General features: G+C 48.7%; 4 protein-coding genes across 7 annotated transcripts; 3 read left to right on the top strand and 1 right to left on the bottom strand.

The window, feature by feature from the left end:
• The first annotated feature begins 4,599 nt into the window (after positions 1–4,599).
• Positions 4,600–16,437, top strand: LOC111081082. 3 transcript variants are annotated; one of them, XM_041592131.1, is made up of 8 exons: positions 4,600–4,774; positions 6,067–6,439; positions 13,922–14,007; positions 14,086–14,335; positions 14,402–15,086; positions 15,155–15,288; positions 15,364–15,504; positions 15,567–16,437. In XM_041592131.1, the coding sequence occupies exons 2-8, from the start codon at positions 6,159–6,161 to the stop codon at positions 15,730–15,732; spliced, it is 1,743 nt and encodes a 580-aa protein (XP_041448065.1). In that variant the 5' UTR covers positions 4,600–4,774; positions 6,067–6,158; the 3' UTR covers positions 15,733–16,437. The 3 variants fall into 3 exon arrangements, with proteins under 3 accessions (XP_041448065.1, XP_022232708.2, XP_041448064.1); XM_022377016.2 differs by having other exon boundaries at positions 4,600–4,858; XM_041592130.1 differs by having other exon boundaries at positions 4,600–4,858; positions 6,053–6,439.
• LOC111081081 lies at positions 10,278–12,502 on the bottom strand. The gene is made up of 2 exons (XM_022377014.2): positions 11,570–12,502; positions 10,278–11,504 (listed from the first exon to the last, which is right to left on the bottom strand). Exons 1-2 carry the CDS (start codon positions 12,500–12,502, stop codon positions 10,278–10,280), a joined length of 2,160 nt encoding a protein of 719 aa, XP_022232706.2.
• A 670-nt stretch (positions 16,438–17,107) lies between the features above and the next one.
• On the top strand, positions 17,108–19,113 carry LOC111081083 (gastrin/cholecystokinin type B receptor). Its single transcript, XM_022377017.2, has 3 exons — positions 17,108–17,514; positions 17,567–17,917; positions 18,040–19,113. Exons 1-3 carry the CDS (start codon positions 17,161–17,163, stop codon positions 18,967–18,969), a joined length of 1,635 nt encoding a protein of 544 aa, XP_022232709.2. The 5' UTR covers positions 17,108–17,160; the 3' UTR covers positions 18,970–19,113.
• Positions 19,114–19,615: 502 nt separating this feature from the next.
• LOC111081080 (sphingomyelin phosphodiesterase) lies at positions 19,616–27,147 on the top strand. Of its 2 annotated transcripts, none has more exons than XM_022377013.2 (7): positions 19,616–20,205; positions 23,789–23,973; positions 24,043–25,363; positions 25,436–25,644; positions 25,700–25,994; positions 26,064–26,249; positions 26,739–27,147. In XM_022377013.2, exons 2-7 carry the CDS (start codon positions 23,874–23,876, stop codon positions 26,794–26,796), a joined length of 2,169 nt encoding a protein of 722 aa, XP_022232705.2. In that variant the 5' UTR covers positions 19,616–20,205; positions 23,789–23,873; the 3' UTR covers positions 26,797–27,147. The 2 variants fall into 2 exon arrangements, with proteins under 2 accessions (XP_022232705.2, XP_041448050.1); XM_041592116.1 differs by lacking the exon at positions 26,739–27,147 and adding an exon at positions 26,493–26,694 and having other exon boundaries at positions 19,617–20,205.
• The last annotated feature ends 269 nt before the right edge of the window (positions 27,148–27,416 follow it).

Below are 27,416 nucleotides of genomic sequence, written 5' to 3'. Positions count from 1 at the left end.
TGCCTCTGGGGCGCTGTGCCTATTGCCAACATTCGCATCGATCATGATCATCGTTCCCCGTTGTTGTTGCTGCTGCTGCTGCTGCCTCTGCTGATGATGATGATGATGAACGTGGTCATGACAAAGGTTGTCCCTTTTTTTTTTGTAGCAGTTGCTGTTGGTGCTGTTGTCGTGCTGGTTGCGTGGCAGCAACAACTTATCGACGAAGTTTCCTGGGACTCTGAATAAGGATGATGCTACCGATGATGATGTGGTGGTGGTGGTGGCTCTTATAAACTTGAGCTTCTGGGTGGCGACGCATAACAGTTCGGACACACACACACACACACACTCGACCATCGAAAGCTCTTTCATCGCATGACAAGCGGCTGAAACGTTTAAGACAAAACATAAGAAGAAAAAAAAAAACAACAAACAAGTTGAACAAAATCACGAGAAAAAAAAATGACTGAAATTGTTATTCGTATCGATTTTATGCGTGTGTGTGCGTATGTGTGTTAAATTTAAATATTATATATATATATATACGAATCTATCGGAATTATATTGTTCAGAGCAAGACAATGCCATTCCATGTGAATGTAAATTTGTGATTTTCACAGCTAAAAATTGCCATATGCATCCATTCGAACCAGTCAGTGTATGATGAGGTCCAGGAACTTTGATAATAACCCAGGATCTTGATTAGAAAAAAAAATACACGTATTTTCCAAGCGAAAAGATTTGAATGGAAATCATCCTATCCTCTACCTTTCTCCTGTCGATTCATCATTAGCATAAGTAGCAATATTCTTTTGCTTTTACAGCAAACGGAAATCTCCTTTCGTTTCCCCTATTTTCCCGAATACAATGGCTCGCTCTACAAGCAAATGAACAATTTTTAATGAAAGTTTCCTCTTCTTCAGCGAGTCGGAAGACAAAGACAGAGACAGAGGCAGAGACAGAGCCTAATGCAGCTTCTGTGTTGGTGGGGCGAAAAGATTTTCCGCTGCAATTTCCAACGGAATGAATTGCTTGCCAATAATCCGCTGCGACAGTTGGCAAAAATGCAATTAAAAAATTTTCACTTTGTCGCTGGCAAGTGGAAGATGCCCCATGCCACTTGGCTCATGCCACTCCTGACTTCTTCGTCTGCTCTTTCGGTGTATGTGTGTGTGTGTGTGTGTGTGTTTTGAGATGGCCTTTTCCGATTTTGTTTTGCGTAACTTTGACAGCAGCAGCAGCAGCATGGTTTGCTGGAATACCCGCCATGGACCAGCGCCCCTGACTGTAGCTAAGGAAAATTCTTTCATTTAATAAAATGCGTGCCAAGTTGACAATTTTCACTGAGCTTTTCCTTTAGTCCGGGATGAAGAGGATGGGCATAAAGGCGAGAGTTTTAAAGTTTTTGATTTTGTTAAAGCCACGCCCCATCTATCTGTCAATCCAGTGGAGCCAGGACAGGTGGGTCGTGGAGTCGACGAGTGTTTGTCCAGGGTTCCAAGACCCAGATGTTGTTTTGGCCCGCGGCAAAGTTTTCGTTCCAAAGGTGTTGTAATGTGCTAAAAACTTGAGTGCCTCTTTTTTTGCAGGCTAAGGCTTGCTCAGGCATGATAGTTCCGTGTTCAAGGGCTGGGCTGAACTGTGGATTCAGCATGCTATTTGGAAGAGTTTAAGGATCGTGAAAATGATTTTTGGCGTATTTTTTGGGGTAGTACATAAACTAATCTGTTGCCTTAGATCGGGTTTAATATTTTCTTTGATTTCTCTTTTCTATATTTTATCCATCCATGGATGCCCACATGGCTCTGAGTATGCGTCCCTAGATGCTACATTGCTACATTTGTGGATGCGTGTAAAAAAATGATCTAGGCTCGACGTAGACGGATGGCAGAGGACGACTGAGTGCTGCCCCTGAGCGGCGCCCAAGTTCAAACGAAGCCAAAGCCACCGAAAACATGTAAAAAACCCGGAGTGGGACCACACACGCATACCCTGGACCCTGGGCTGGGCCGTGCCTCAGAAGTCCAGTGGCAGCAAAAGCAACAGAGGCAGAGGCAGAGGGGAAAGAACAAAACAAAAAGACGGCCACACTCCTCTTTCCCTTCCCACGTATGCTACCAGCTCGGTGCCCCTTCCGCCCCACCGCCTATTCCATCATCCTGACCGTATTGATTATTGTGATCTGCCGTGTGCCCTGCTCTCTGGGTAATTATGCAGTCAGGGGGGGACTGAAGAGAGTTGGGGGAGTAGGGGGGGGGGGGCGCCGCTGTCATTTATTTTAAACGATTCCTTTACACATGTCGGAGTCTGTCGCCGCCAACGTTGCCGCATTTATTGTTGTTGTTGTTTTTGTTATTGTTGTTGTCCTTTCTGATGCCTCTGGTGCTGATGTTGCCTCTTCTGTTGCTGCTTCTGTCGGTTGACGATGGCATGCCAATCATTTCGCGTTGATGAAGTGTGAGTGTGGGGCAAAAATGTTGTACCAAATATGTTGGTGGTGCCTGAACGGAGCAGGGGAAAGGGTGTTAAAGGGTGGCAGGGGTGTGGTGGCTGTTGATCGATTGTCGGGAACATCGTGCTGACTCCATCAGGATAGATGAACAGATGAACAGACGAAAGCGAATCGAAGTATTTTGTCAACATTTTGATTGCATTCAATTCGATTCACTCTGTATTCATTTACTTCGGCCGTGGGTGAGTGGATTCGCTAATGTAATGGCAGCTCAATTAATCACGAAATCATAATACACTCAAATACCTTTGCTTAATTAAGTTTTAAAAGTGTTTGATTGGATAATTAATTGGGAGAACATTCTGGTTCGAAATGCTTTAAATTTTATTTTTTGATTTAATTGTTCTTAAAGAGTTGCTTTTGATTTTACCGAAATCGTTCGGAAAGTTTTTCAACGGTACGGGTATGGGTACGTACCGGGTCCCTTGGACCCTTTTGTTACTCATTTGCAGTCAGCCGACTAACTGACTTGTTCCACCTCTTTGCCAATAATTAATTTGTTGAAAATGCAACGCCGTCGCTGGGCCACCATCAGAGCCGCCCCAATCAGAGGCAGGGCCTTGCATTATGCATGAGCCTGGACCTGGACATGGGCCTGGAACCGAGTACGGCATGGAGACGGAGACCCTTGAGTAATGCGCTTTGGGGGAGCCAGCCGCCAAGGTTGCCCCGCTGTCAACTCCTTATGTTTCGCTCTGCCAGCGCCTTGCTGGCCTTCTGTTTCCCCTGGTTTCCCTTCTGTTGACTGCCGCTGATTAAGTCACTAAAATTGCTGCCTGATTTTCTAACTAATTTGCTGTTAATTTTGTTGCTTCGCTACCGCCAGACGCAGCCCATTTCCTTCCTGCCGCAGCGATGAAATGTTGTTTCAGTTTTTTTTAGTTTCTTTTACGTACGTTTTGAGTTGTCAGAATTCTGGGAAAGCCCCCACTTACACACACACACACACACCACAGATGCAGGCAGACAGGTGAACCCAGGGAAAGGTGGCCAGACAGGCGTCTAGGGGTAGGGGAGTGGCAGAAAATTTATAAAAATCAGCAAAACTGCAAGCGGCCTGTGAAAATTTCACAATCTTTTTGGATTTTCGGTTTCGCGCTGACGTTGGCGCAGTTTTTGGCTGTGAACTGCGGCTGGGGGCTGGTCAGACCCAAGATTGAGACATATTTAGCTACATACTCGTAACAGCACATATGTATGTATGATAGGTATGTCTTTAGGTTTGGTTTATGCGCCTGAATCAAATTGACTCTGGAATGGAATGTAGCTTCACGGTCAGAGCTCCGCATAAACGATGATCAGATGTCGGAGATCCAGCTCCAGCTACAAGATCGCCCCTACTCGGATCTAATGTGTATCTTCCGTGTTTATGGCAGCTCCGATTACATGGTGGATCGTCCCGAGGAGCGCTGCGCTGGGTGCCACGGCAGCAGATGGATGGGGCCGAGTGGCGCTCAATGCTTGCACCGAAAGTCACGTGCCGGGCATAAAAAATCAACGCAATTCATGTTGTTCATCTGTTTATGCTTCCATTTTCACTTCGATAGCGACTGCGACAGCTACAGCGACAGCGACTTGTGCTGTTCTTTTTTCTTTTTTTTTTTCAATGAAATGAAAGCGAAAATCAAAAATCAAAAATATTGTCGCGCCGAAAACCAAAACAGAAAACAGAAAACAGAAAAAGAATTAAAGAGAGAGGGGGTGAAAACAAAGGAACGGCAGCAGCCTCATCAATGAGCAGGCCCAAAAGCACACAAAAAAAAAACATTAATTAAGGCACAAATATACATACATATGTATGTATGTATGTATGTATACTATGTATGTGCTTTCATGCGTATTTGTGTGATTGTGTGATTGTGTGCTGTGTGTGTGTGTGTGTGTGTGTGTGCGTGGGGGAGACTTCGTGTCGTCTTCGTGCTTTATGGGGACTTCTTCTTCGTTTGGGGCCAGCCTGCTGCGCTGCTGCTTTGCTGCTGCTGGCGCGCTGCCTCTGCCACTGCCACGGCTGACGTCGCTGCTCGGTGCCATGCTGCCGCGCTATGCGCTCGGGCTTTTGGCTTTCTTTGCGCACGACTCTCGGGCATTTTGTGTTTGCACGTCAAGGAAGGCAGACGAGCCAAGCAGCCCCAAATCAGTGTCCCATCGCTTCCGTTACGTAGCGCGTATCGCGTATCGCGGAGAACCAGCAGCCGAGCGAAACACCCGGGAAAAACGTGTCGCGTGTGTGCCGTCCGTCGATTAAGAGTTTCAAAAGGAGAAGCCAAACCAGTGAACAAAGTATCCAAACCTCCCTCCCACCCCCTGCCACCACAACCATGCGTGCAACAACAAATCACAATTTATGAAAAAGTGCTTTCAAAAGTAAGAGTGCCGCCTTCCATTAAATGGATCTCCTCCATGTGTCTTCTGTGTGCGTGTGTTTGTGTGTGTGGTCGGCTAATTGCTCTTGCCCCCCCGGCCAGCCACAGGTGGCACAACCCCTATACGGCGCCCCCTGCTGCTGCATAATTTAATCCACAGACCAATTGTTGCGGCACACGCAAATTTCGCAGAACGTTAATTGATTTTGGTGTGTGGCGTGCCACAGGCAGAGAAGCCCAGGCAGAGAGACAGAGGCAGAGCCAAAGGTCAGCGGGTAGCCGCAATTAGCAAATCTAACAGTTCCAAGAATCGATTTACTGCAGCCTCAAATTAATTGGGCGCTCCACCGCCCCCGCCAACGCCCCAGCCCCTTCCCCAAAAAACCAACAAACAAAAATATAAGCTAAAAAAAAATAAAGATAAAACGAGAAGAGAAAAACCGAAAAGAGAAGAAGACGAAGCACAATGTTCCTCCCCTTAAAAAACAGCAATATTTTCCTTTTCTTTTTGGCAATTTTGCGGCAAGCCAAAGAACTTGTCGCCACACGCAACGGAACGTAGGTGGCAGGGTGATTGGTGGGGGAGCAGCAGCAGCAAAAGTGGGGGCAGACAGCAGGCGACGTGTGTCAAAGGTTTGACAGGCCTTAATTGTGCAAAGAACAGAGGGGGAGCCCAAGAAGGATTGCCGAACTTTTGCCTGGGAATCTCTGTGGAGCTGCAGGAATCCTGAAGGAAAGCTGAAGGCTTTGGATCAACGGATTAGTATACGAACAGTGCGTAATAATGGAGCAGATAGAACAAGGATTATGTCGTAGGGAAAATCGTCAAGGGGATAATGGAAAAGTTATCCCTCAACAGAGGGGGAAATACGAAAAAGAGCATTCCCATTCCCCTTCCCACTTCATGCAGAGTGTAGGCCAATGTTTTTCACAGTATACCAGACCAGAGTTGTACCATCTCCAGTTCTTACAGCCAGTAATTCAATCTTTGACCCAATTCTGGAATGCTTCAGACAATGATATTTAAGCTGAAGCCACTGAGTTGTAAAAGAATACATCACTGCCTTTGATCTGAGCAAAAATGCCTTTTCTTTGCAGTACTGTAGCATTGTTGAATAAAGTTTGCAGAGCAATTTGCCCACTCCAACACACTCTCCCACCAACGAGCACCACACAGAATCTCACTTAATTAAAGTTTTCATCGCTTAGCAAAACCATAAACCAAAGCAAAGCAAAGCCTGAACAGGAAGTCATTGGTTCATAGACTATATAGAAGGTGAAGTCGGTAATAGCTGGCCAGGATGCCAGGACTCGTGCTGCTGTTGGTGCTGCTGCTCAGCGGCTCGCTGCTGGCGGAGATCTCCCACTCGCCGCTGGCCAGCAATCGAATCATCATGGGTCCATCCGGGCAGCTGCCATCGCCGGTGCACCCGATGACCATGCCGGTGCCAACGTCGACGACGACGGCGCGATGTCACAAGCTGCAGAGATACCGCAAAATGCTGAAGGACATCGATGATGTGGAGGACCTGTATGTGGATGTGCCCGTGCATATCGCCCTGGAGGGGCGGCAGAGGAAGCGGTGAGTAGGGTGGTGGCATGACGCGGTCGGGTCGTGTAATATGGCTAAGTGCGATGGCGACGCCGCCTGCCACACAAATCAAATTATGGCCAAACAAACACGAAAGATGTCCAACGCCAAACTTAGGGGCGCCTCAAAGCAAAAACCGAGCTAGGGCCGAGTAGGGGAAAAAATAATTTATAACCACGACGTGTGGCTGGCCAAGCAAACAAAAAAAGAAAAACCAAACCAGAGCCAGATTTTTTTTACAGTTGCCCATAGAAGTACGTGCACACATGGGCATGTGTCTGTCTGTGGCTGTGACTCTCAGCCGTCTGCCTCTTCTTGTGGGTCTAGTGTGCGGGTTTTTGTGGGCCTTACAGCTGCTGCCACACACTGGCACATTGGATTGAGATTCCACGAACATTTTGGAATTTATCTTTCAAATTTTTCACTCGAACTCTCACGTAGTAAATCAGAAGTAGTTGCGCGAAGAATTCTTTTAATTGAGTCGATTGCATTACTTTTTAGCATATATTAAATAAATGCTGACATTTAATACCCCAAGGCCCAGGCGCCACACCACTGTGCCACTTCAGCGTAACACGTGGCGTATGAGCAATGTTCTTTTTTTTGTTCCAAGTTTCATTGCTTTGACGGGGGGCCTGGGCTGGCCTGTTTTTGGGCCTAGACCGTCACGTTTTCGCTTAGGCAGGCCTGGTCTGGATACGGATTTTCATTTCCATCATCTGCACTCTCCACTCTCCACTCTCCAATCTCCAATCTCCAATGGACGTGCACACCAGTCGCCGGGAGGACTAGAAGCGGGCTTATGGCTCGTATAACATTCGATCATTTGACATACAGTGCTAGAAAACATTCAAATTAATGTCGTGGTTTGTCGCCATCTCCTTTTTCGGGCCCATTTCTACTTTATTTCTCTTGCCTGGTACACCTCGTACCTCGTTCTGTCGTATGTTTAACAGTCGCGCGACTCGACTAGTGCTCCAATTGCCCAACTGCATCTCGAGTGTCGCCAGCTCCAGTCTCCAGAGTGCGAGCTGGAGCCAGAGACAGAGTAAGAGCCCGAGCCCGAGCCCGAGCCCGAGTCAGTGTCAGACTCCGAGTACGTGATGTTCGTCTCGAGTTGCCAGTTTGCGGAGCGTGTGAAAAGGAGCGAGTCGCCAGAGTTGTGAGCGCAATTTATGGCGCGTGCAGTCATTAAGAGTTTTGCTAGAATCAGCAACGATCCGCCTGCCAGTGCATGTCCCACCCGGTCGGCATTGGCCTCAGCATCCGCATTGGCATCGGCATCTCCATCGGCATCTCCATCGGTAGCGTATCCCCATCGCATATCCTGCACTTCCCTCTGGTCCCTGCCAATCAGCTGCCAGCCGTTAATATTTTTGCGCAAACAAATCATAAATATTAATTTAACGACTTAATTCGACGGCACAATTCCAATTCCCAATTCCCAATGCGATCATTCGCGACCAAACCACCGCGCCACAGCGGCCACCTGTAGCATCCGCTCTCTAGTTGTGGCAGCCACTCAGACAACCATCCAGCCAGCGGCCTCAAATCACAACAGAACCGAACCGAACCACAATAGGCACCAGCCAGTGGCGCACCTTTCCAGACACGACTATTCGTTACCCCCTTCCATAATAATAATAACAATAATAATTATAATAATATCAAAGATAATACGATATTATATAGGAGTATATGAATCTTTGGCTTTTCTTAGGTTTTATTTATCGAAGAACTTTCCTCTCCATTGTCCATTCGAATATACCCTTACCCTTGCAGCTGTCTACAGGATATCAAAACAAAATTCTGTTAATATGCATTTTTATGTGCGCCGCAGGCTCAAGAGATGTAAACAACTTTTATTAGCCTGGCCGACAATCTCCTCCCACACCCACACCTCTGCCATGCTCTCATTCCCCTGCAGCTCCCGCTCCCGGCCAGCTTAATGGCGTCAAACTATTTATTTGTAAGCGTATCAAAGGAGCCACCACAACACAACACAACACAACAAAGCAGCAGCTACAGTAGCAGCTACAGCTACGGCAACAATTTGCAATAAAAAGCTGCGCATAATTCTTTATTTTTTTGAGTGAAACAACGCAGACCTTGCCGCCAAATACCCAAAATGCCCCATCATCATCATCGACATCGACATCAACATCACAGTCATCAACATCGTCATCGGAACAACTTTCTGCGCCGCCAGAAAATATCTCCTATAGTGGGTATAGTACATTATTTATAGCACTGGCCACAGTACGAAAATACTCGGGCGAGACGGCAGCAGACTGAAACTGAAATTGGAATCAGAATGAGAATCGACATCAGAACAGAATAGAACAGAAAAGAGCCGTACGGAACCGTGCAGAACCGCCACCGAACATAACAGACACAGGGGCGTCGCGATGCGTCGCTCGATTTGTGCTGAGACGCATTGGGGCTGAGTTCGCTTAGTCAGACACTGAGGCAAATGGTCAGATGAGGTAGTACGAGTCGGTAATTCAGCGCCATAGTTCAATAGTCTAAAATTTCGTCGCAGAGAAAGGCGAAAGGAAAAAGGCGAAAGGAAGGGGAACTAAGTGCTCTCTGCGCCCATTTTGGTGTGAGTAATTGCCTGTTTCTGTGTGTCAGGTCTGAATCATTCAGCGGCATAATAGAGGGATCAAATAATGTCCCATTATCTCGGCCAACGGCACAACAGGATCGGATTCCCAGTGAAATGCGAGCTTCGAGTGGGAGTCAAAACTTTATTAGCACCAAAGTTTTATCCCATTGGATGGGGAATTATCCATTTGGAATTCCATTTGGCATTCAAGACAAATTGTATCAGCCAAAGGCAGAAAAATATGTGTCTGGCAGTGGAGTAATTTCCAAAGAATTTCCCAAAACGATAACAGATTTATAGAATTTCTTTTCGCAGAATTTATTATAGATTTAATTCAAATTTTCAAAGTGATTTCCGATTTGTTTTTTGCTCTTTGCTGCACAAAACAAATGTTTCCATGCGGAGAAACTTTTCACTCACTCATTAAGTGTGATACGAGTGCGAGTGCGAGTACGAGTACGAGTACTCGTATTTTCAAATCGAAACTTGTCCAATCCGATATGGTAGTGAGAGATATTTGTTTTGGTTGCTGTGACTTCTTTATAGACTATGGGGACTGTTGGGACTGTGCAATCAGCGAATGTGCTACTTATAGGAATGGCTCCTTAACTTGTTCTTTATCTCTGTTTTCGGTTTGGAGTTTTTCCTGCTGTTTTCTTCTTGGTGTTTTGCTGTGCTGTGCACTGGGAAAAGCTGAAGCTGATGCTGATTGTCAATTTGCGGAAAGTGGAGTGCCAGGGGTTGGTTGTAAGACTCCCCCTTCCTGCCTGACTGCCAGCCTGCATCTGCTTGTGCTGTTGCTGCTGCTGCTGTTCATTTTTGTTGCCTTCTCTCGTGATAGTTGCAAAAATAGAATTTTGTCTCTGATTTTAAGTATTTCGCGTGAAAAGTAACAGAAGCGGCCAGACCCAGACCCAGGCTAGACCGAGCCAGACCAGACACGAGACACAAGACACAAGACGCAGAACCAGACCAGACCAGACGACGCAAACGACAGCGACGAGGAGGAAGAAGACAAGGAAGACCACGTTGGGGTTGTCTCTCAATTGCAAATTTATGGGAATTGAGTCAATTCTTATCGCAGCACAAACGGGCAGCTACTCGCAGTTTGTTTTAGTTTACCCTCTGCCTTGTTTGTCTATCTATCCAATCCCAATCCCAGTCCCAATCGCAATTCCAATCCTAAACCCTATTCCAAACCAGCCCCGAAAGCAGCCATCTCTAGAGAACTTTGCGCCGTTTGACTGGCGTAAATCGTATGACTGGAGCCACTTGAGCTTGACGTTCCCACTGGCCCCTCCGCAGCTGCAGATGATTCCTTTTCCTGCGAGTACGCGTACGAGTATGAGAGGTGGTAGCAGGGAGTGCACTCTGCTGCTTGACCTGCAGCCTGCAGGGCCAATAGCGAATCATCAGCTCGCCTAGAAATGCCACGGAGGCGCAGAGAACCCCCACACCGAGAATGCCGAAGGGCCCCTTCAGGTGCTCCGTGGTGAGCACAATGGCATTCTCTGCGAACTGGGGACGCATCTTGGCAATGCGATTCAGATAGGTGTTGTTGTAGCGGAAGTCTGCGTCTATCTTATGGAATATGCCCACATCCCGCATCGAGCGGATGATGCTGTTCATCTCAAAGAGGAAGGGGAAGCCCGCCTTCATGATCATCTGGATGGGACTGCTGAAGACGTTATACGGAAAGGCGAATATGTCGTCAGCCAGGGGGCTCTGGAGCGTGTACATGCGATTGCTGAGGATGCAGCGGTGGCCCCACTTCACGGCCAGCAGGTTGTCCGTCTTTGGGGTGAACTGCGGCGAAATGTTGTACGAGTTGAAGACCCACATGTCGTCGTCGTTCTCGAACCAGTCGCGACTCTCCTCGTGCCCCCCAAAGGGTATACCAGCGGCCATCACCTCCGTGAGCTCATCCAGCTGGTGCAGATAGCCGGGATCCTGGAAGGTGGCTATCATCTTGGACGAGTAGGTGGCCACCACATTCAGGCCGTACAGGGTGAGGGCCATGAAGAAGAGACGCGTGGCCTGGCAGACGGGCCGCTCCTGGACAGCCACCGATATGGACACAGCCAGCGCGTTGATGGCCGTCAGGCTGATCTGCTGGAAGTAGTCCGGCTCCGGCAGCAGGCTGACCAGGGCGAACCAGAACAGCCAGCTGATCAGGAGCACCACAATGAAGCCTATCCAGGTGCTCGGCTCGAAAATGCCGACCATGGCCTGCCAGGCGGGCCGGCGATCGGCCACCTTGATGTACCAGGTGTGCGCGTCCTGCAGGTAGCAGTCCGAGCCCCAGAAGAACTCAGCCACCTCGTTGTCCGGATAGTAGCCTCCCATCACGAAATCGCACTCGCCATCTGTTAGCTTGCCCAGCAGACCGTTCCAGTTCCCAGAACTGTCGACATCGCCCCGACTCTCCAAGCTACACGTCTGATTGACCTGCGAGGGAAATAGTACTTAATGCATCAGAGTTTGGGGCGAGTTTGGAGTCCTCACGGACTCACCATGAACTCCAAACGGTTGCGCATGAATCCCAATATCCGCATCTCGATGCCCAGGATGCAGTCGGCCTCCACGAATGGAGCCGAGACGGAAGCGCACACAAAGAAGGTGCAGTTCTTCGGACTGAAGCCAGTTATGTAGTCCGTCATGGCCGCGTGCACGGCAATGGGGCTGGGAAAGAGCTGGCCATCGTGGCACTGGCCCACGCTCTGGACACTGAGGATGCGGCAGTCGACGTTGCTGTAGTAGTCGTTCACCAGCAGGTTGTAGTCCATCGAGGAGTTGGCGTATATGAGGGCCACGCGGTGCACGTAGAAGCTCTGCATTAGCTCGTTGAAGATCTGGGAGGCCACGCGCCAGGGTCGATTGTGCACCTCGGGATTGTGGAAGAGCACCAGGAAGCGTGCGCCCGGATTCCACGAGCGCATCCGGCTCACATAGCGACTCATGAGGCTGAGCAGCCGCTCGACGGAGTCCACAATGATCACATAGTTGTCGGCCAGCAGCAGCTCGCCAAAGTTCTTGCTCTTCGCCTGGTGGCTCATGTGATCGGAGACGACGCGCAGCTGAAAGAGCTCCGAGCGATGCGGCTCCCCGGGCTGGGTGACCGCCTCGTTGATGAGCTTGTGGAATCCCTCTTGGATCTGATCTGCCGGCGCTGACAGGTTGAAGGCATTGGTCAGCATTAGGTTGTAGGAGCGGGTGAAACGTTCCCTGGGATTCCGGTAGAAGAAGATCTGGGCGAAGCTGTCCAGGCAGTCCACGCCGGCCCGCCAGGTCTCTGGGCCCAGATCCTTGGCGGGAAGCATATAAATCACCGTGTTGGCCGTGTCATTGGAGGGATTCACTATGGCATACACGCCAAGTACCCTCTCCAGCAGCAGCACCGGCAGCAGCAGCAGAGGGCAGATCGCACTCTGGTAATTCGACCACATTTTGTCTGTCACGCCGAACGATGGGGAGTCAACTGGGGAGTCGACTGCGTGGGGCGCACAGGTCTGTGAATCCTGCGCTGCATGTGATGTCCCGGACACCCTACACCCGAATGGTGCCGCATATTGGGAGTACTGGCGGGAGTACTGAGTCATACTCCTTGGGAGTTTGGCAAATTTATGGCCATTCTCGATGCCATTTCGAGTCCATTATGGGGGTGGGAGATCGGGCATCGGGCATCGGGGCATAATCCATTAAATCATTTCCCATTGAGCGCATTCAACTTTCGTCTTTGGCTGATGTTTGCCTTATATAATTGACTGCTGTCATCAGGCTGGCCGCCAACAAGGATAGTGGCAGTGGCAGTGGTTCTGGTACTGGCCCTAGCACTGGCAGTGGCAGCAAACAATGCAATTGCAACATGCGAGGCTTAAATTAAAGCAAATATTGGCTCAGTCGCTGCGGCGCCGCCACCGCCAACAATGGTCGAATGCATTAAAACACTCCATCACTCGGGCATGGCGGAATGACGAGGGGAATGGCCGAGAACCTTTTGGCAGACCAGCCAAAAAAAAAAAAAAAACGAAACATATATGCCATCCTTCTGCTGCGGGGGCGCGCTGCTTGAGGGCCGGGCCGGGCTGGGCAAATGGCGTTGGCCGGAAGTAGCTGGTCATAAAAATAAAACTTGAGATGGCCCCGGCCATAAGCCAAGTCAATGAGTCATTTGCTGCAATGGCCAATAGCTATCATTTATCCTCTCCTGCATCCTGCATCCTGCATCCTAGACTGCCCATCATATGGGCATCTGTGTGGGTGTATCGGGCAGGGCAGCGCATTTGTCTCTGCCGTTTGTCATTAGAAAAATTGCTCGTAAATTTCTCATTTAATTACAATGCAGCAAAGCTCCATCAGGCAGTGCGACCCAATCCAGTGCCCCGAGGACTTGGACTCAATCTTTGGCTGCAACAATGTTGCAACAGCATCAAGCCGAGGATGGACAAACAAATTCAAGTTGCTTGGTAGCAGGTCGAAGTGTGGATACTCTTTAAATTCAACTTCCCTTTGAGTTGTTTGACTTTGTAATTTGTTTGGCTGAGGATAAGGCTTCATTTGCCTAACAAAAATCTAAGCAGATTCCCACTTCGAATGACCCACTGACTGTTCTGGTACACTCACAGTGCTGTGGGTTAGGGTATAGTATAGGCCGAAACCCGCTGACTCATTTGGTTCACTTGGGAGTCGGGACTTGGGGCACAGCCCCGCACAGGCCCTGCACAGGCGTCAGTCCGAACAAATTGCGTGTGATAATTTAGTGTCATCATTTTTGACAAAGGGCGTTAACAGCTCACTTAGTCCGTCCCTGTCCCCTTTTCGAACACGCCTTCTGAGCAAGTCTCCTCGTCTTCCTCGTTTTGCAGATTTGTGCTGAACCTGAACGTCTCGACGCCGCTGACGATTCTCTTTTCGGTGACCGTGGGCCGCAAGATGTACTACAATCAAACAGGTAAGCGCTGCCAACCTCTTCATCATCGTCATCATCATCATCATCATCATTGTGATCTTCAAATGGACCGATTCGCAGCGAATGTTCTGCGACCAGCAGCCGTTCCACCTGGCCCTGGCATTGCTGTGGGCAGTCTGGTCCTGCCCTGCGCCCTGCCCGGCCAGTACGATCTCTTTGTGCAGGCGCGACAGGCCGGCGCCCTGAAAGTGGACGCCCTGGCACAGCATCCGCAGCAGGACTGGTCGCTGCTCAACGAGACACATCGGATCCACATTCGCACCCACAATCGGGTGCGGAAGCGTCAAATGGTTGTCAGATGGGACAGAAGGTGAGCGGAAACGTCGAAGATTTACAAGTTGCAGCTTTGATGCCTCTTCTTCGATTTCGTTTGCAGCAAATTCGATTACCATGCCATGCACTATTGTCTGGTCATCCAGCACAGGGACACTACAGCCTTGCCCTTCCGCAATCCGTTTGATAACTTCTGCCAGGCCGTTGGTGCCTATGTGAAGCAAAACCATCCAAAAGCCGCTGGCTGCTCCGCCGGTGGCAGTCCCCTGGATCTGGTCTGGGCCACACCACCGAAGCGCGAGCGTCGCCTGAATCCGCGCCACAATCTGCACATTGTGTGCACGGGGAAGCGACGCCAGCAGGTGCTCCGTCGCCTGCTGCCCAAGAGCAGCTACCAGCTGGATCTCTACGGGGTCCACCAGAGTCGCCAGAACCTCACGATGCTGCTGAGCAGCAGCCAGGTGAACTTCAACCGCACCCAGCCGATGGCCCTGCGGCAGCAGTCGCTCACCATGCTGAAGATCGGGGGCCAGCACGGGATGCAGGCGTACAGCTACAAGGTGCCGCAGACGGAGCCGCCACCGGCCTACATGCGGCACCTGTTTCTGCCCTGCTCGGGCAGCGAGATTCGCGTGAATCTGCTGCGCCAGCGCAATGAGGTGATCAGATCGGACGCCTTCTACCGACCCACCTATCTGCGGCAGGATGGCGTCCTGCCCGGCGAACGCTATCTGATGCGCTTCGAGCCCAGCAACGAGGACGAGGCGGTGCGTGCCCAGAAAGTGTTGGTAAGGCTCAGGCTCAGGCTAAGTGATTCCTCGGACTAAGCTATCGTTTCTCCCCCAACCCTCTGCAGGTGGCTGTGAGCAGCGAGCATCTGTTCCGAGATCTGCCCGAGCTGCCGCTGAACATCAGCGTCTTCAATGTGCGTACGAGGTGCAATCGAGCGACCATAGCCTGGAACGGTTCACCCGATGAGCGGGACCTCAGGTAGATCTATAAAATGACCAATAATCTGGCTAACAGCTCTCCAAATCCCCATCGGTTGCTCTTCGTTTGTTGCAGCTACTGCATCATTGTCTTCAATCTGCCGCAGCGCAATCGCAGCGTTGTGGACTCCACGAACTACTGCATGGACTTTGTGCCCAAGCAGGTGATGCAGTACAAGAACTTTCAGTGGATGACCTGTCGGGAGAGGCAGCAAAGGCAAGTCCAAGCTTCAGTGGATCAGACATGACGTCTTATATACCTCTGCTTATCGTTCACAGCTCCGACAATATCGAAACGGAAACCATACTAAACCTAATGCCCGGCTCCAGCTATCTCGTCTATGTGACGGCCAATTTGAGCATGGGCAAGCCGCTTCCCTATCAGACGCTCACCCTCCACATGTCCAGCCAGTGCCTGGACGGATCCCACGAGTCATACTATTAACTGGCGTCACCACAGAGGGGGCCCCGCCCCAGCACTAACACTAAAAGCTTCGCCGCATTTTCAACTACAAATGCAAATACAAAAAAATACCACAAAATAAAGCAAGAAACTATCCGTCGTTGTAAAGCTACCTAATCTACTATGATAACTAAACTATCCAACAAATACTATTCTACGCTGGTTAAAAGACTATACTATACAGCTATACAAATATACATATACATATATATATATATATACTCGTACGTATACGTATTCGTGGCAAATGTTGTGTGTGAGCGATTGGGAGCTTCTCTCTGCGTCTGTGTCAGTGTCTGTGTCTGCATCTGCATCTGTGTCTGTATCTGCATCTGTATCTGTGTGCGCGCGTCTGTACGAGTATGTGATTTGTGTTTGCCAACAGATTCCAAGTATTTTCGAGTGCTTAGTTTTGTAATTTCGATTGTAGCTAGCCATAAATGTTTGTATAAAATGTTTTGTTTGCCTTCCGTTTGCCGCCTGCCTTTTGCCAGTCTGCGCATATAATCGTATTTTTTTTCGATATTTAATTTAGCACTCTTACTAATAGGTTACATTTAGGTTTTTTTCCTAGGCTTTTGCTGTTAAGTTTAATCTGTAATCAAAGAGTTTTTGTGTAATTTTTTAGCTAAGCGTAATTTTATATTATACCACATACTATACATTAGATATACATATGTATGTATGTATGTACCTTTACGAATACTATATACATATGTATGTATGTATGTGCGTTGAAAGCGTTGTATTTTTTGAAGCTGAACTTGTGCAACTTAAGGTGGACAATAAAAAAGAAAAGTGCTATATATGGATACCAATCCAAGAGAATGTCGCAAATAAATATGAAATCAAAGCTATATCAAATCGGAGTGTTCAACATTGTTTTACATAAGAAACTTCGTGACGGGGATGGATTCAAAGCTTGGGTAAATTCATTCATTCACTCATTGCCAGTGCAGCTACATTTATGAGTATTATAGAAAAGTATTCAAAAAATACAAGAATAAAATTAAGAGAAAAAGAATTTGCCTGCCAAAATGTTGGCATTACTATTAGGCTGACCTCAGCTGTCCGTACACGTGTACGACGCATTTGATCCGTTTTCTGCGATATAATCATCATCACCAATTCATTCATCATTCATCCACCCAATCCATCCTGAGGGCACGGGCAAGTGCAACGAGGTGCGAAAAATAATGACAACCGATAGCAATCAGGTACTCACGAATGGTGAATGTCGCCCGATAAGCGGCCACCGACGAGGCGATAATACGAGCCTAACATAAATCGCAATCGGTAGCCATATCTGTCGTAAATCTGTCGACAGTTTCGAAGCGAAAGCTTTCGAGGTTGGTGGTTGGTGGTTGCTGCTCTCGGCAAACTGTTGCATACTTGTGGGCGCTGCTGGAAATGGCGCTCTTGCTTTACACGTGGAAACAGTTGGAGCCGTACTTGAAATGGGCCTTGGGCAAGAACACCACGGTAACGGAGAGTCCTGCGAGGGAGCCGTATCCGGGCATATTCGTGGGGGACCTCAGCCAGTTGAATCGTCTCAAGCGGAATGCCTTTATGTGCGTTGTGGGCGTCCTGTTTCTAATGGCATTCTTTGGAAATCTGAGCACCATCTATGTGAACACCAGAAGGAAGCTGCGTCCATTCTTTCGGAGCTGCCTGCTCTCGCTGGCTTTCTCCGACCTGGTCTCAAGTGTGTTCTGCAGCGTGTCCTACATAGCGCAGTTCCATGCGGAATATCTCCAGTTGTGGGTGAGTTCCAAGTAAAATGTTTTGACGAAATTCGTTGTATGTTTTTCCTTAGACCATTGGCAGCTTTATGTGCAGGGTTGTGCCCTTTGTGACCACCACATCGGTGCTCTCCGGCAGCCTGAGCCTCGTGGCCATTGCGACGGACCGCTACCTGGCCGTGATGCGGCCAGTGCTGGGTTTCTGGAACCCAGACATTCGCTTTAGCTGTCTTTGCGTGGCTCTCATATGGCTGTGCTCCATTGGCGCCTCTGCTCCACTGTTGGGCATTTACGGATACCATAAGGTCTATCTCCTGGAGCTGGAGACCGAGAACCCGCCACAGCAGACAACCGACGACGGAGAGACAGATGAGAAACTGGAGGTCACAGAATTGGAGCTGGTCAGCATGTGCCTGGCGAGCGACGTAAGTCAATGGGTAGATAATCGCTCTGTGTGGGGTATGGGCTTGGATTTGGAGCGATTATGGGATTATTATCTTATCGTTTGGCGTGGGAAAGAGATTAATGCCTTTCTATTTATACGCAGCACAATGAAGGCCTCTTCTACGTCATGTTGTTCACCCTCATCTTCCTGCCCTGCATCGTGAGCTTCCTCTGGCTGAACACGGTGATAGCGCGGCAGCTCTGGGTGCGGCGCCACTACCACCAACAGCAGCAGGAGCAGCAGCAGGAGCGGCAGCCGGATCAGGAGGGTAAATTCAAGTCCCTGCCGGCCAGTAATGCGGATCTTCTGATGCCCTCGACCCTGGCGAGTGCGATGGGTGTGGCCCTGCCGTTTGTAATGCACAAGCCTGCCCTGCCCTCAATTCCTCCCAGCCCACAAGCTCCAAGGAGCACCACGAATCAGGCGCCAGTGGGTGGCATGGGACCAGCTGCGCAGGCTCGCGAGGCTCGCCATCGGCGCATGGTTGTCGTTGTGCTCCTGATGATGGCCGTCTTCATTTTCCTGCGCCTGCCCGCCTGGATCTTCTTGATCATGCGCCTGTACGGCTCCTACTCCGAGCCCGTCGACTGGCTGCTCTACTTCAGCTTTGGCATCCTGAATCTCCTCAGCTGCGCCCTGAACCCGCTCTTCTACACCTTCCTCACCCAGACCATTCGCACTGTTTCCCTGCTGAAGCAGAAGACAATGGACCTCCTCTGCTGCCGCCATCCTGGTCGTGGTCAGGACGGAGCCATGCCCACGGAACACTCGCAGCCGGCCAAGCCCTGCAGCCTGTGCTGGTGGTGCTGCTGTGGCCTCCCACAGCTGACCATCACCTGGCGCTGTTATCCTGCGCACGATCCGCCACCGACCACCGAAGTACGGCAAGTGGAGCAGTCTGCCCAGCGGCAAGTCGAGATGGAGGCAGATCCGAGCAACCTGCAGCGCGTCTTCAGCTTCAAGCACGACGTATTCACCGTCTACAATCGCCGCGACGATTCCCAGAGTGCGTCAATCGAGTCCTCCGCCTGATAGGCATCGTCATAAATCACTCGAGTGCATTGACACAGACAGACGGGGCGCAAACGGTTAGCAGAAATTGATTAATGGAGTGCACAATCCAGACCTCGAAAATTATTGTCACGGCCACTGATAGCCACCAAACCCTGCCCAAATATGTGTGCAGAAATATGAGCCAAATGAAATAATACAAAAATAAATTATACATACATATGTACTTATATGCTCCAGACTTTAGAACTCTGATATATATTTTAGCCAAATTAATTTTAAATTAATTAAAAGCACGCTAGCTGGTTACCGTGTACATATATGTATTTCCGTTTCGAAACAATAGTAGAACAATTTCCATCAGAGATAAGACATCAGACTAACAACTAATTAAGAGTCAAAAGTTATTCATGCAGGTCGGTCGCCAGAGCTAAACGACATCACGCCCTCTCTCCCTCTCCCACTCTGATGTTATTGTCCGGTAAATAAAAAGCTTTCGCTCTTTGAATCACATTTGATGGCGCTCTCCACACATCTCACGATCTCGCTCTCTCGCTCTCTCTCTCTGTCTCTCTTTGTTGCTCAGATCATGAATTTTGATCAGCAAGCTTGGCTCGAAAGCTCTGTGCTCTGTCCATCCATCCATCCATCCATCGCACTATTTCCTTCTGTTCGTGGCGGCGGTTCACTGCGAACGGAACGGTTTGACTCTACTCAGCGGAGAAACGCGTTTGGCTTCCATTGAAAACTTTGTCCAGCGGGTGAAATCTACGACAAAAGCAACAAATAAAGCAGAAACAACGATTGCAAAGTGCATGCCAAAAAAGAAATATAAATACGAGCAGTGTATTGTATTGTATTGTGTGGGTAGCAAAAGCGGCGTAAACTAAACACATGAAACGTAAATAAATGAGGCCAATCGAAAAAGGAGAGTCGCGAATTATGGCACAATATTGTCTATAAATAAAGTGTACCCGCCAAAGCCAAAGCAAAGCTAAGCAAAGAAAAAGCGAAACAGAGAAAGATAAAGATAAAGAAAACGAAAACCGAATTCCAATCCCAAAAATATAAGCCCCAAATCGAAATCCAAAGAACAAAGGCAAGTTCAGTGCAGTTCGGTTCGGTGCGGTTCGTTGTGGGTCAAGTCAAGTGAAGAACGAAAGTTCGAATCGTCTTCGCATCGTCTTCGCATCGCCGGTGAGAGATTGTGTGAAAAGCAAAAGAAATATTGATCGTTTGTGAATTATTTTTGGACAGGTAAGTGCGGGAAATCCAACAGCTTGAACGTCCATTGAGCAGCGGTGGTGGCTATCAATATTTTGGTTTGAATCGGTCGTTTCTGTTAAACCAGTTGTGGTAGTTTTCTTACTGTTTTTACTGTTACACATTTCGTCAGAAGCGGCAGGAAAAACAAGTTTGCGCATTTCACTTGGCGGTGTATCGGCTGGCTCTTGCCTGGCTACCCCCCTCTGCTTCTGGATTGGTGGACTCGACTGTCACGCATGCGCAGACTGAAGATTTTCTGAATTGCTTGCAAAATTATGAGCTATGCTGTAAAGCTGTCATCTCATCCGTCTGCACTTTGTTTCACTTTTTTTCCCAGCCCATTCTTAAGCGCGCTCTCTCTCTGCCGCTCTTCCCTCTCCAAAAATATCCATCTCTTTCGCTCTCTGTGCTGCCATCTCTCATGCTCTATTGGCATTTGTATTCATTTGGCATACGCAAGACTTCTTGAGCGACTGGTTACGCAGCGCTTTCATTAGTTTTGTCCGTCTTTGGCATATTCTGTATCTGTTTCTGTGGCTGTTTCTATTTTCGTGCAGTTTGCTGTGCGTGTCAGGTATTCGGCGGGTGCATATTTAATTAGCTCTTGCTAACCAAAAGCAAATAAATAGGCCATTGTTTGGTCATGACGAGGCTATTCCAGTGACACATACTCGCTCGAATACTGAAGCTTGACCATGAATATCAATATCAATCCCAAAAATTTCGGGGTGTGTATTAAAGATCAACGAATACATTTCAAAGCAGAGAGAGAGAGAGAGATCGATCAGAAATTTGCTGATTAATTTGCCACACTTTACATTGTTATCCGCAAAACGTGCCTCAAACTAATTTCTTCCTTGTCTGAAACTCATAAAAATGTCATTTGAAATCCACTGGAATTGATGTTTGATGCTTTTCCGAACTAAACGCTCTCTTTGCTTCGATTGGATTCCCTTACGTGCTTTTCATTGTGAAATCCAAGCACATATTTTCCCATTTGGGTTTGGGGTTTCTGGAAAACAAAAGAAACTCACTTTCGTTTTCATTCCATGTCATTCCGGCTCCCTCCACCTAGGGTTCGTCTGGCATCTCTCTCCTAATTATTATAAAACAAGAAATGTTCATTAAATCATTACATGCAGCGTGACTGCCTGCCCGACTCTCTGCCTGCCTGCCTGCACCGTTATACAATAGACACTAAAAAGACATACAGAGGAGTCTGAGATAAAGCCAACAAGACTATTGGGTGTGGGTTGGGTTAGGGACGCGACGGTACAGTGACGGTACGGTACGGGTACGCTGGTTAGCACATTCCAGAGTATTTCATGTGCCGCAGCCCCGGAGCAGCCACGGGGCGAGAGAGAAAGAGGAAATTATACGAGTATTATCAAAGTATAATTTCTAAAGAAAGTGAAAGTTTTTGGGCGCGTACAACATTTTTGACTTCTTTTTCTTTCGGAATTACCGTTGCGCCGGGAGGTGATTTCTTTGTGCGTTGCCCTGTCCCTTGTTCGGTGGCCCTTCGGGCTGGAGGGGGGCTTGGAGGGGTGGGGGAATCGTGCCCTGAATGAAGACGACTCTGAATGGGAAAGCTGAGAACCATCGGATGCAGATGTTGTGTGCCAAAAATCCACTTACCGACCACGTGCTGCCAGCCATAACCGATAAACCGGTTCGCCCCAGAAACATTTGTAAAAAACATTTTATGCGTTCGCTTAGTTTTTGATAGTTTTGTAATGCCTTTTGGTCGGCTGTTGTGTTGTTGTGCCTGTGTTGTGCTGTTGGGTTCAAGCATTTTGACGGCTCTAACATGACCTGCATTCAGCTGGAAATTAGTGCTGTTCCCCAGTGCGCCTAACCTTGTCTACGAAACGAGTTCGCATCCCACCCCACCACATCAGAGTGTATTGTGTTAATAATGCATAGTTTGAAGTGAACTCTGTGATCTGCTGGGCGACACTTTCGATTTTTGCACAAATCGCAATGGCAAATAAAAAGTTTGGTTTTTGTTTATACTCCGAGACGATGACGATTTCACTCTGGGGAGGCCAATGTACCCTCAGCCACAGCCACAGCCACAGCTCTAGTCCCAGCTCCAGCCCAGTGGTTCAACAGTGGCGCTTTATTTGTCTGGCAGCCCAATAGATGAGGCCAAGTGGTAAAAGGCATAAGGCATGTCTGGATAACATCCACTGTGATGGCATTGAGCTCTACTGAAGGTTGACGCAGCCCCGCCATGCCATGGGTTGGATGGAGGCAAACAAATCAATTTAATTTGTTTTGTTTGTTTTGATTATACGAGTATTGCTGCTATGTTGGCGTCGTGTCATGTGATACTCGTGTCTGTCAATTGACTGGAATAAAAAGATACAATTTAGCCTGCTAGTAATCATAAAAGAGGAGGATATTCACTCTGAGGGATGATTCGGATGAGTCAACCGACTCATAGGCTGGAATAGGAAATATCCGTGAACTTTTCACTCAGTTAGTCGAATAGCATGAGCTGTATGCATACACGTGTGTAAATCTGTCAGGAGGTTTTAAATGCTGATAAGAGTGTTAATTTATGGGGCCTATGCATCTTGTCATGTGTATAGTTCACACTGATAAGTTCTGGCAGCAGCTGCACAACAACAGTGTCAGCACATTGATAACCCCATCTCTCTCTGGCTCTGGGAACGAAGAAAAACATACAGCAAAGGTTATTATTAAATATGTCGTTTAAATCTTATTTAAAGCGCAACTATTTGTTTTTTAGTGGATGGAGGAGGTGCTGATAAGGCAGCTAGAAACTGAGAAAAATAGTAAATAAAACGGACAACATAACGCCATTCCTATGCTAAGTATTTCATCTGCGATACACAGAATAAAAGTACGCGAGTCATTTGGGGCCTGTGGGATACGAATGTATCTGTCAATGCAAATAACAGCACTGCAACAATTTCATCTAAGGTTGCACGGGGCGTCAAGTGGTGACTGTTGCCGGGCTACTGATGATGCTGATGCCGATGCCGATGCGTGCCCCTTGTGATGTGATGTTGTGGGTGTTGCAACATGTCTGCCATTTACAGCTAACGAGATTTTAAGTGCTGTCAAATGCTGATGAAAGCCACACACATCACAGATGGAACGGCAGATGGACATGGGAAAATGGATTCTGCCAGTGTTGTGCAATTGAAAAGGTCAAGTGGGTGGATATGGGGATGTTAATGGCAGAGATACACATAAATACAGAGAGAGCGATCCGGTATGAGGGATTTGTTCAGCATTGGGTAACACAAGGAAGGTACTTCCTTAATTAATTTTGTTTAAACTTAAATGAAAAAAACGCGCAATTTATGTTATGGCAGCCACATAGTTATTTACGACCCTATGCAAGAAATTACATAAATTGCCTCATTTTGTTGTGTATTTTTTACTGGGTCGACAAACTTATACGTAAGAAGCAGGAAAAAGAAACTGCATTTTAAGACCGAAAAGCAAACCGAAAACGTTGATGAAGGAGCTCCTCGAAATGAAACCCGTTTAACATAATAATGACTCTTCAAATTGTTGTCTCTGCTTTCGGATGTAGGTCAAGCCGACTGACGACTGACGACTGCCGACTGCCACTTGCCCGTGGAACTGGACGATCCAGAGGCAGAACGTCACCAGCAATTATGACACAGCAGCCGCCATGGCCGAGTCCCAGGGGAAACTGCAGGCTCATCGCACTCATGTTGCTCGCTCTTCTCGCAGCTCTGTCGATGGTCCCAGAGGGTAAGTGCAGCCACGGAGGAGGAGACTCTCACAGTGGGAGATCGTTTCTAATTGGATTTCCACTTACAGCTGGAGCACTCCCCTTCCTTTTCACACGCTTCAGGCCGCAGATAAACTGGACGCAGCCGCGGATGGAGCGCTGGGTGATTGAGGAGCAGCCGCGGAGCATTGAGCCGCACCTGGATCTGGTCAGCCATCCGAATCGCAGCCACAGTGCGGCCACATCTGGCGATGGCTCGGATGCGGAGTTCCTGCAGCGCCTGGTCAACATCAGGCACAATCAGACGTCCACATCCCGCATGCTGTGGTACGATGTGGGCTCTGGCGATGGCCTCGTGTATCCGCCGTTTGTGGACAAGGCACTGAAGCTGCTCAATCTCAAGCAGGTGGCGTTCGAGATCGAGAACAGTGTGATGTCGAAGGTAACGTGCACGGCCTGCCGCGCCGGATCCGGGATGCTGCAGCACCAGATCCAGTCGGGCAAGACCGACGCGGAGCTGATCCGCATGATCTCAGACTATTGCACCAACCTGAACATCCAGAGTGCGCGCGTCTGCCAGGGCGTGGCCCAGCTCTTCGGCAGCGAGCTGATCTACGTGATCAAGCGGGTGAACCTCAGTCCCGACGAGCTCTGCAGCTTCATCATTGGCGACGGCTGTGGCGACGTCTACAATCCGTACCACGAGTGGGAGGTCATCTTCCCGCCGGTGCCCAAGCCGCCGCGTCTCGCCGACCTGCCCATCCCAATGGAGGCGGCGCCCTTCTTCAAGGTGCTGCACATCTCCGACACCCACTACGACCCCCACTACGCCGAGGGCTCGAACGCGGACTGCAACGAGCCCCTCTGCTGCCGGCTGAGCAGCGGAAGGCCCGCCACACCGAATGCGGCTGCCGGCAAGTGGGGCGACTACCGCAAGTGCGACACCCCCAAGCGGACGGTGGACCACATGCTGGCCCACATTGCCGAGACCCACAAGGACATCGACTACATCCTGTGGACCGGCGACCTGCCGCCCCACGATGTGTGGAACCAGACGAAGGAGGAGAACCTGGCCATCATCAAGGAGACGGTCAAGCAGATGGTCGAGAAGTTCCCCGGCATTCCCATCTTCCCGGCCCTGGGCAACCATGAGAGCGCCCCAGTGAACAGCTTTCCGCCGCCGTACGTCAACCAGGTGGACATCTCCATCAGCTGGCTCTACGACGAGCTCGACGTCCAATGGCGACGCTGGCTGCCCCAGAGTGTCACCCACACGGTGCGGCGTGGCGCCTTCTACTCGGTGCTGGTGCGCCCCGGATTCCGCATCATCTCGCTGAACATGAACTACTGCAACAACAAGAACTGGTGGCTGCTGCTCAACTCCACGGATCCGGCCACAGAACTGCAATGGTAAGGATAGGGCTTGAGGGTTGAGTCAGTGCAATCTATACCAGATCTAACAAAGTCTCCTGATCTCTTCAGGTTCATTTACGAGCTGCAGAGTGCAGAGTTCTCCAATGAGAAGGTCCATGTCATAGGCCACATACCGCCCGGACATTCGGATTGCCTGAAGGTGTGGTCGCGCAACTTTTACAAGATAATTTCCCGCTACGAGAGCACCATCACTGCCCAATTCTACGGCCACACGCACTACGATGAGTTTGAAATGTTCTACGACCCCCACGATCTGAGTATGAATCGATCTGCAGATAGCCGGCACAATATTTCTGATCCATTCTGTTCCAGATCATCCCAACAGCATTGCGTACATAGGACCTTCTGTGTCGCCGTACTACGATCTGAATCCTGGCTACCGCGTGTACTATGTGGATGGGGATCACGACTCGACGACGCGTCTGGTCATCGACCACGAGTCCTGGATAATGAACCTGAAGGAGGCCAATCTGTATGGCTATCCCATCTGGTACAAGCTGTACACAGCCCGAGCTGCCTACAATATGAAGGCCCTGCGGCCCAGCGATTGGAACAACCTGCTGAACGAGCTGACCAACAATCAGGAGCTCTTTGAGCTCTACTACAAGTATGTTGAATCAGCTTAGTAGGTGATTCTTCGCCTTTACTTAATGGCGGCTGATCCTTTCTTCAACAGATATTACTGGAAAAACTCGCCGGCTCGGCCAACCTGCGATGCCGAGTGCAAGAAACGTCTGATATGCGATTGCAAGAGCGGACGCTCGCACGATCGGAAGCACTTCTGCTCGGATGTCGAGTCCAAGATCGATGAGGAGTCCTCCAAGTCCTGGAAGTCGTGGTTCTATCGCGGACTGACCAATTCGTATGTACCATTCAGTTAATCCAAACTGTTTTTTCTGGTGGTGGTTGCTTTCCATTTGATTTGTGTTCTTCACTTATTCGTGCTCGTGCTCGTGATCGTGATCGTACTCTACCATTTTCATTTACATTTTATTTTCTACACGATAAATAATAATCAAGTTATTTTACTTTCTGCACTGGTGTGGTTCATTCAACAATAAACAAACAAAAAACAAAAAAACCAAAAAACTAAAACCCTACACAGCGCAGAGGATCGGAGAGATATGCCGGCCTCCGGGGAGCAGACAACTACGGAGTTCTGGGTTCCGATTGATGTGGTTGTGGTTAACATTGGTGGTTGAGATACGCGCACTTATGTAGATAAATTATTATCATATAACTACTTGATGGTGACACCGTTCTGTAATATTCTGATGACAATAAATGATCGAAATATTTAACTTTCACATGCCTCCGACAATCTATTGTTGAATCTACCCCCACTCCTTAGCTATAGCCTGCTCTCCTCGATCACCTATCTGCCCAAATACCTGCTGGGATATCGCTGAGCTGGTCCCAGAGTCAACTGCAAGTCAATGCAAGTCCAAGCGGAAACAAAAGCCTACTGAATAAGTTTACTATGTGATAATTAGTGCTTAAAACTACAACTACACTTAAGCTAAGAATATGTTTACTCGATGTCGTCACAAAGCCCCGCCCTCGAACCACAATTATGCTCCTACAGCCCCCACCCCCTCCGAAGGACAAAACTGAGTCAATGAACAATAGTCATTTAAATTTAATTGAACGAGTCGTCGTTGATCGTCGTTGTTTTTTGTTGACGTTGCTATTGCATTGTGGGCGTGGCAAGGTTCGCCTTTCTGCGTAATGGAAATTGTTGAACAAATATATTGTATAATTCTGTAAATGTAATGAGCTTACCGTAGGGGTTTACCTTCAATAAAGTGCAATTAAATTAGTTTAAAATAATATTTATATCCTTGTGTGTTTCATTTAATAACTAAAGTAAAGTTCTGTTGACGAATTTGAATTAAATGCGCCACAAAACGTGCAGTTTGAACTCTGCAGTGCTGCAAAATATCAACGGCGAGCTGTTTACCAACACTGTGCCGCGCCACCTGGCGAATTTTGCCGCAACTTACAAATCTGTGCCGCGCCATCTGGCGTT

The sequence above is a fragment of the Drosophila obscura genome, unplaced genomic scaffold (assembly GCF_018151105.1).
Source record: "Drosophila obscura isolate BZ-5 IFL unplaced genomic scaffold, ASM1815110v1 contig_17, whole genome shotgun sequence".
Classification (NCBI taxonomy): Eukaryota; Metazoa; Arthropoda; class Insecta; order Diptera; family Drosophilidae; genus Drosophila; species Drosophila obscura.
This window is presented reverse-complemented; position numbering and strand designations above follow the sequence as displayed.

Excerpts from the sequence above, each read along its gene's own strand:
- LOC111081081 (XM_022377014.2), bottom strand. The coding sequence starts at position 12,502 with ATGTGGTCGAATTACCAGAGTGCGATCTGCCCTCTGCTGCTGCTGCCG. Across the intron at positions 11,505-11,569 it reads GCAACCGTTTGGAGTTCATG|GTCAATCAGACGTGTAGCTT; the intron begins GTGAGTCCGTGA and ends TTTCCCTCGCAG.
- LOC111081082 (XM_041592131.1), top strand. The coding sequence starts at position 6,159 with ATGCCAGGACTCGTGCTGCTGTTGGTGCTGCTGCTCAGCGGCTCGCTG. Across the intron at positions 14,008-14,085 it reads GATGTACTACAATCAAACAG|CGAATGTTCTGCGACCAGCA; the intron begins GTAAGCGCTGCC and ends ACCGATTCGCAG. Across the intron at positions 15,505-15,566 it reads TGTCGGGAGAGGCAGCAAAG|CTCCGACAATATCGAAACGG; the intron begins GCAAGTCCAAGC and ends TATCGTTCACAG.
- LOC111081080 (XM_041592116.1), top strand. The coding sequence starts at position 23,874 with ATGACACAGCAGCCGCCATGGCCGAGTCCCAGGGGAAACTGCAGGCTC. Across the intron at positions 25,364-25,435 it reads CCGGCCACAGAACTGCAATG|GTTCATTTACGAGCTGCAGA; the intron begins GTAAGGATAGGG and ends TGATCTCTTCAG. Across the intron at positions 25,645-25,699 it reads CTACGACCCCCACGATCTGA|ATCATCCCAACAGCATTGCG; the intron begins GTATGAATCGAT and ends ATTCTGTTCCAG.
- LOC111081083 (XM_022377017.2), top strand. The coding sequence starts at position 17,161 with ATGGCGCTCTTGCTTTACACGTGGAAACAGTTGGAGCCGTACTTGAAA. Across the intron at positions 17,515-17,566 it reads CGGAATATCTCCAGTTGTGG|ACCATTGGCAGCTTTATGTG; the intron begins GTGAGTTCCAAG and ends GTTTTTCCTTAG. Across the intron at positions 17,918-18,039 it reads GCATGTGCCTGGCGAGCGAC|CACAATGAAGGCCTCTTCTA; the intron begins GTAAGTCAATGG and ends ATTTATACGCAG.